Source organism: Plectropomus leopardus, chromosome 23, assembly GCF_008729295.1.
Source record: "Plectropomus leopardus isolate mb chromosome 23, YSFRI_Pleo_2.0, whole genome shotgun sequence".
In the NCBI taxonomy this organism is placed as follows: domain Eukaryota; kingdom Metazoa; phylum Chordata; class Actinopteri; order Perciformes; family Serranidae; genus Plectropomus; species Plectropomus leopardus.
Window position 1 is genome coordinate 20,942,185 of NC_056485.1, and position 8,127 is coordinate 20,950,311.

Here is an 8,127-nt window from a genome sequence, read left to right on the forward strand (position 1 = left end):
TTCATGTTTTTTGTCTTACAGGCCACAAAGAGCAAAGACACTTGACTGAAGCAGACTCTGTGCTGATGTGGGCAGAAGGCAAATCAGAGATACAGTTTTATTGTGCAGCTTTGTGTTAAATTTGAATTTTGTTTTTTAAAGTCAGTATTTCCATTTGAGTACAGTATATATATATTTAGAGATACACTTTGACTGAAAAAAAACAAAGTAACAAAAGCACATTTTATATGTAAGAACTTTCATGTTACATAATGTTGAATTTTATTTTGTTTACTTCCACTTTGTTTACTACCAGTTTTTATGTACACAATAAAACAGAATTTGTATGTTAGAATTTAAATATAGTTAAAAGCAGTGCAGTTTATGCACATTTCTTATTCCAACTTTCCTTTTTTTTCCCCTTTCAAAATTCATATGTAAACATTGTCATTTTCTTACCCGGCAATGTAATACACGATGCATATTTAAATGTATATCTGTAAATATTTTCCTCACAAAAGTGTTTTAAAGGCAATATTGGAATAATTCTGTCTTGGTTTATTCCTGATACACTGCACATATAGTACATGAGTGTTGTGTTCTTTAATACATTTAAATCAATCAGGCAATGAGGGATATTATGCAGTACATCTTTATTCATTAAATAATGGAGAAAAACAAGTCACTGCCTCAGTCAAACATACTGTTTTTATTTTCCTTTTTTATAAAAACATAGCAGTTATCACTGCAAAACAGTGAGCACAAATATGCACAAAAGGGAGAAAAAAGTTCTGATATAAAGTGTCCACAGCAGGCTGAAATGGTTTCCTTCATTGTAATTTCTTTTCTCTCCAGCAGACCTGCAAAAACACAAATTCAATCCGTTATTATGCATTTTGTTGTTGTTGTTGTTGTTGTTTGTTGTTGTTTTATGTATACCATTGTACAAAATCCAATATAACAGCTTTGCTATAACATATAGCTTAACCAAGCTCTTGATGCTCAGTTTTTCTGTAGCAATTTTGAATATTCTAAAATTGATCTTTTCTTTTTCTTTTTTTAAAATTTACAATTACATAATTTCCATTTAAACTTAAAAGGAAAACTACAAATGTACCGATTATATGCAGATGACACCTGATTCTACTTCTAGAATGAGTGACTACATTGATAGATTTTCACTCGATATACTGCACATACAACACGCCTTTTTGTAAATAGCTCATGCATCAGTCAGTACGTCTGTGGTTTTAACTGTAACCTTTTCTGCTGCTGACAAGTCCAACAGCAGTCAGGACAAGCTTAAACAAGTCCTTACACATAGTGCTCCACTTTAACAGAAAGAAACGGTAACCAAAAGCAAAATAAAATAAAGAAAGAAATAAAAAAGACCCTTTTCTGTAGCTCCAACTGTACAATCTCTTCTCTCTTCTCTGTACAGTCAAATTTAAAGTGCTCTCACAGTTACCTTTACATGTAAGTGTGTATGCAATATTTATGTGCCTCTGGGTTTCCAGCAGTGAAGTACTCCCAGCAGCAGCAGCAGCAGAGCCACCACCACAGCGACGATCGCGGCCCGTAAGACCACGTAAATTTGACAGGAGTCATCTGAGCGGGGACGAGCATCTCCGAGAAGTTCTGCAAAGACACAAAGAAACTGGGCTGTAAAACTTTCAAAACGTCTGCAAGGTATGTCAGTGTGTCCTTAAAGGACTGTATCAATGACAAATTATTTATTTATCTATTCATTCTTTTATCCATTTATTTATTTACCCAAACTATCTATTTATCTATTTATGTCTATTTTCCATTAATTAATTTATCTGTTTTTTTTTTATTTACTTGGATGCCTATTAGCCACTACCAGAGCAGCAACTACTCTTCCCCGGGTCCACAACATTAAATCATAAAATTAAAAAAAAAAAGAAAGAAAAAAAGGCAGAATTTAAAATCTTTTTTTCTTTGTTTCTTATTTTCAGGTAAATTTCCAGTAACTTTTAACTATTTTTTGGGCCATGTGTTGTTAATTTAGCACATTACCCTCCCCCAGTGTTTTTGAAAGAAATTACACCAATTTGTTTCCTTTTCAATTTCTTTGAGCTTTTCTGATGGTGATTTTAATCAAGATAAATACACGAGCAAGAATTACAATACTCCATCTGGGTTGACATCATGCTGCAGGGAAACATACAAATATATAAATGTCATGTTTGCGTTACCTCTGACAGCAAGCCAGCTCGCTGGTGATTCTCCACAGTCATAGATGTGACACTTGTAGAGTCCTTCGTCAGACTTGGAGACGCTGTGGATGGTCATCTCTCCCTCGGAGCCGCTCCCCACGAAGAGGCCGTCTTTGTAGAAATCCGCTGTGAAGTTGGAAGAATCTGCTTTGGTTCTGCAGCTCAGAGTCGCTGCGTCTCCCTCCATCACAGGAAGGACGGGACTCTCCAGGATCACTGAGCCAGCTGGACGAAAAGCGTTGGATATCAACAGCAATATGAGCCCCATCTCTGTGATTAACCTCATTAAAAGATAATGTGACAGATTTCAGCCTTTTACAGACCAGTGACGGTGACGTTAACCCCGTTGCTTCTCCCTCCTGCTCCAGTGCGACACCAGTACTCTCCGCTGTCGGACTGATAGGAGTTTCTGATGGCACAGGTGGACCCTGAATACCTCCTCCATTTAGCAGCACATGAGGTAAATTCTCCGTTAACCCTTCGCACTACTTCCCATCCAGTGGAGCCGTTAAAACTCTCACAGTTAAAAGTGACGGACTCGTATTCAAAGAGCTGCAGTCTGGACGGAACGATGCGAGAAAAAGCTGCATCTGAAACAGAGGCCAGAAAAAGACAAAGATTATGCAAAAATGCAACCAGTAATGAATAAAATGTCCAGTAAATTTCTCTGGATTTAACTTTTTTATGCAAATACAGAAAAAAAACATGCAAAACCAAAATCTTACCATGTTTCTGAGCATAACCTTTGAGAATTTGTGCAACTAGCAGCAACATATTTGTTACTGTAAAAGAAAAGGAAGACAGCAAAAAGATCAAAAGATTAATAGGTCAAGTTTCCTACTAATTTTTGGAAATATCACAGGAAACAGAAACTCACGCAGTCTGAAGCCGAGAGCTGAGACCTTCATGGTGTCCTGCTGCTGACTGTCTGAGAAGCACAGAGACTTTCAGTGTAGGTAACAACTTCCTCTTCCTGTTTCCTATTTCTGCTTTTAATATACCAGCAGTTTTGACTTTAAATGCTACAAACTTTATGCTTTCCATAAAACAAGTAATTTCACAAACTGAAATTATGAATATAAAATACAGTTAATGAAAGTATGTCAATCTCAACAAAGAGGAGTTTGGAAAAAGCCATTTTTGGCAAAAATGTAATGGAAACACTTAGCTTTTCTAGGTCTCATGTTGTTATGGCTATATGCTTGTTATGCACATAGCACCTACGTATATGTACATAAGTATATAACAAGTATGTATAGTTTGTACATATAGTCCATAAAGTTTTTTTTTTTTTTTTTTAATGGTGCAAAAGTCATAAAGTGATATACATAATCAGGCACATCTCAGGCAGTCAGCTTACAGAATCACAAAAATCTATGAATTTATTAGAACATGGCATTTCGTTAACACAATATTTTCAAGATTAAGGTAAAGTTGTGAATATTTATCAGTGTTAACTTCTGACGGAGTCCTTAGTATAAACATTTAAATCATGCACATTATTTTCTGGTTTTAATATATGAAGATAAGATAGGACAGACAGGGATCTTTTGGTTGGTACTGTATGGAGAAGGATGCATTGGTGGGTTAGGAAAATAATCAATTAAAAACAACATTCTAGGAAGCATACAAAAACAATGAAGAAATGTTAATGTTACATTGAGAAAAAACTTTTAAAAAGGAGAAGAAAAAAATTATTGTCAGTAAACACAAAAAAATTGAAGTTGATCTATCTGTTGTTTTTTTCCTGTTCTGAGTGCTCCGTAACTTCTGCCTGATATTCGGTTCTTTGCAGATGATGTTGCTTTCTCTCCATCACCCGTCCCCTGCTTCTCTGGTCCGTTAATGAGCTGCTTCTCAGTTTGGTTCATTGCTTCTTACAGATTCCTCACATCAGTCTGTGCGTCTTCTGATGGCTGCTGGTCTAGTTGTCCTTTGTCATTATCAATTGATGGAGGGCCTGAATCCTCTTCTATGGTGGTCTATCTTTCTGTCCATCTCTACTTTCAGGACTTGTCTCTGGCTTCGGTGAACGTGGGGGTTCTGCGTCATTAATTGTCTCTTTCTTGAGTTTTCTCTCTGTTCTATCTGAAGTTTTGCTTTAGTTTCTACCTCAGTTGGGGCCTAACCTGTTGCGTTATTTGTAAATTTTGTGTCCTTGGCGTCATTTTACCTCTTCAAATCACTCCCTCTTTCTGCGGGCTGATGTGTTTGTCCATCCGCTGGAGGCAGAGATGTTGCGTTTTCTTTTATGTTTGTTGCATGCTCCCCTCCTTCTTCATTATCACTATTCTTTGCCTTTTGTTCCTTTACATCTGCTGGACCTGGAGTGTCTTTTTCTTCTCTTTCTAATGCGTTTTCAGTCTCTTTTGTTGTCTCTGAATCATTCTTTTCCCCTCTATTTTCCCTCCCTCCTAATTGGCCCCTGATCTACTGGATTATTTGTAGTTTGCTACTCATTTTCTTTCTTTTTAGTATCAGTATTTATCATCTGTCCCTGAACTTGTTTTTCAGGATAATCAGTTTCTTTCTTCTCCTTTTTTCTTGTCCGTGTTATCATCTGGTTCTCCTGTGTGGGTTTTACTCTCCACTGGAGCATCTTCGTCTTTAGTTAAAAACTCATTTTCAGTCTCTTCTTTCTTCTTCAAAGCAATATCTATCCCTCCCTCTGCTGAAGGATCATTTTCTTCTGGTTTTGCATCAGTTGGACCGTCACCTGCTGTTTTGACTTTGGTAGATTTGGTCTCTGTATCTGCATCTTTCTTGTTGAAATTACTCAGTCCAGATGCTTCTTGATGCTGATTTGCTTGTCCTTCCACTGGAGACAGAACTGTTGGGTTCTCTTCTGCATTTTCCCCGTTACTTTTTGTTACTTTTTCCTCCTCCTCCTCCTCCTCCTCCTCCTCAGCTTTCAGTGTTTTCTCTGTCTCCCCTCTCTCATCCAAATTATTTTTTGTGTCTTGTCCTGCTGGAAAATCATTTTGTAGTGTTTCTTCATCACTTTGCACCTGACTTTCATGTTGGTTGTTTGCATTTTTCTCTTTATTTTCATCTTTGCAGTTATCATTTTCTGTTTTTTCTCCTTCCCCATTCAGCTCTTGCTGTCCATTTCCCGTTATCAGACCCTGTATTTGTGTTTCCATAGTTATTGAGGTTGTTTCCTCTGGTTGTTCCTGGTGTGTTTCTGTTTCTGCTGGACCTGGAGTTTCTTCTCTTGGTGATTTGGTGTCTTTGTCTGTTTCTGCATTTATAGATTCACTTTTGACCTTTTCCTCATGCATTTTCTCCTCTCTTTGGAATAAATGTTCTGTTTCTTTATTTAAACATTCACTGTTATTTTCTTTTTCCATTCTCTTTTGTTGGTCTCTCTCTGTTTCAGTGTTTATCAGAGGCTCCTCTTCAGATTTGTCACCTGAAGACTTGCTCTTCATTTCCTCTCTCGGAGTTTCTACGTCCTCATGTTGCGTCTTGCTCACTGTGTGCAGAAACAAATAGTAGTCAGACATAAGCAGATAGGCATGATGCTGTAAAATGTAAAAATAGTAAGACACACATTTTCTGCAAAAGCGCAACACCATGATTAAACTGTGATCCTGTACCGAACCAAGGCCTACCCAAAGTGAATAAACACTTTAAGCATATTGGCTTGATTTGTTTCAAAAACAAAGGAAGAAGACAACGAGCAATAAAAAAAAGTACAAGAAAATAACCCAACCGTATTTCTTCATGAAAAAAAAGGGAAACGTCCAGAAAACGATATTCATGATTCTTAAAATTATATATTTTCTATATTATATTTTGAATCATGGTAAAGAAAAAAAAAGTTTTATTTTTAGCAATTTCTTATGTTTCAATCATTTGCTCAGGTTTTAGAGGGTTAAAAACTCTCGTAGTGGTAATAGCAGCACTTACTGTTTTTGTTTTGTCTGCATCTCCACACAAGAAAGCCAATTGCAAAAACAAACAAAACGCCAACAATCACACCAACAACAGCAGACGCAGATGAACCCGACGAGTCCGGGAAGAAATCATCTGAGACGATGAAACACAGAGTGACATATTTATTTGAACCAGAAATCATTTATATGAGGTTAAAACTGTCAATGCATCATAAAAACACTCGAACACATTTCTACCTGGAAGACGAAAAGTTGCCTCTCTGGTCTGGTTGATGTGGTTCTGTTGGACTCTGCAGGTGAAGCTGTTGCTGTGTCTCTTGTCCACAGTCACTCTGCTGCTGACAGTATAGAGGTCATCAGGACCTCTGACTGTCTCTGTAGGTCCAGCAGAGAGGACGTGTCCCTCACCGTCCAGCCACAACACCTCAGGCTCTGGATACCAGCCTGCAGACTCACACTGCAGAACCAGTCCTCTGGTGGCTTCATCGATCCCCGCTGAACTGATGACAGGTGAGGAGACGGCACCTGATGATGAGAAAGTTGTTATATTATGAGATAAATATCTGAGGGTGCTGCTATAAATTTTCCACATGATTTTGAATTCTGACACTTTTTTTAAAAAATGATTTCCCTTAAGTATGCTCAAACTAGGCAGGCTTCCATTAACCCTCAAACTGCGCAAATTGAAATTGCGAATACAAAATATGACTTATTGGAAAGTGTCAGTTTCGGAAAAACAGCCGTTTATCCCAAAAAGTCCAGCCATGACACCTCAGGCTCTGGATACCAGCCTGCAGACTCACACTGCAGCACTCCACTGCTGACTTTGGTTATCTGGACAGCATCTGATTCCAAAAGAGAGAAAAGCCAAATATATCCTAAATACATCCTAGAATCGGTCGTGAAATTCTACATTGTCTTAAAATTCTAGAAATGTCCTAAAATCCTTTAGAAAAATCAATGTTTTTTTTTTTTTTTTTTTAAGTCTAAGACAAAGAAATGTTCTATTTTTGTTTATGTTTATATTATGTCTATTTTATCATTAGGTTTTAAAATAGAAATTATGTTGAAGAAATTAATAGCAAAAAAAAAAATATTTTTTTAATTATTAATAAATATGGCATCAGTTTGCATTGGGACAAGTTGAAAAAAAAATTGCGGTGATGAATTTTCTAAGTCCAAAACATTTTTTTTTTCATGTGTGAAATAGAGTGAAAAATTTGGCAAGAATATTTTTTGGGGGGGCAAGAATTTTTTTGTGTGTGCATGTTGTGTTCAGAGTGAAAAAAAGTGATCTAAGCACAACAAAAAAGCAAAGAAAAATACTCCCAGATATTCTGTCAGCATTACTTACAAACAACAAGCTGCACGCTGGATTCTGCATTTAACCTCGGAATGAAGCATCTGTACTTTCCCTCATCGGAGAGTTTCACTTTGGAGAGCGTCAGTGATGCGTCTCCTTGCTTCAGTCTGTCCACGGACACTGACGTCCTGCCCTGGTAGGACGGATTCTGATTGGCGAGAAGGTCTTCACCTGACCGCCTTACGTGGACAAATCTGGGCTTCAGCTCAGATCTTGACCACTCCATCATCTCGTCAAAGACGTCCGTGGCAGGTTTCACGTGACATGGCAAGGTGATGTCACCGCCGACCTTTGCCACTATTGGCTGATGCTGTCCGCTCGTCTGAGACTGACCTGAGGAGGAAAGATCTGTTGGTCAAAACTCCTTCTGTGTAAACAGCGTTTACACGAAACGGCGTTTCAACTCAGCCGTCCACCAACGTGTCCTTACAATGCAACCGGTTCTGTCCAAGCACGTTCTCATCTGATGGATGTGGGGTGTGACTATTGGTGCCACACTTGTACACAGACAGCGCTGACAAAATGGACGTATTTGACGAGTTTGGCGTGAGAACGAGCTGGATGACCGGGCAGCATCAGTTTGTAATGAACCTGTCGCATTGTTATGATGCTCCACCGGTTGGCCGCATTGCACCTGTTGCGCCAT

General features: G+C 38.1%; 2 protein-coding genes across 2 annotated transcripts; both read right to left on the reverse strand.

Annotated features, from left to right (window-relative positions):
- Positions 1-761: 761 nt before the first annotated feature.
- Positions 762-3,144, reverse strand: LOC121962121 (low affinity immunoglobulin gamma Fc region receptor III-like). The gene is made up of 6 exons (XM_042512319.1): positions 3,097-3,144; positions 2,945-3,001; positions 2,543-2,809; positions 2,199-2,444; positions 1,448-1,617; positions 762-839 (listed from the first exon to the last, which is right to left on the reverse strand). Exons 1-5 carry the CDS (start codon positions 3,125-3,127, stop codon positions 1,475-1,477), a joined length of 744 nt encoding a protein of 247 aa, XP_042368253.1. The 5' UTR covers positions 3,128-3,144; the 3' UTR covers positions 762-839; positions 1,448-1,474.
- A 3,053-nt stretch (positions 3,145-6,197) lies between these two features.
- Positions 6,198-8,127, reverse strand: LOC121962499 (butyrophilin subfamily 1 member A1-like). The gene is made up of 5 exons (XM_042512758.1): positions 8,073-8,127; positions 7,912-7,995; positions 7,473-7,814; positions 6,375-6,643; positions 6,198-6,251 (listed from the first exon to the last, which is right to left on the reverse strand). The coding sequence occupies exons 1-5, from the start codon at positions 8,125-8,127 to the stop codon at positions 6,198-6,200; spliced, it is 804 nt and encodes a 267-aa protein (XP_042368692.1).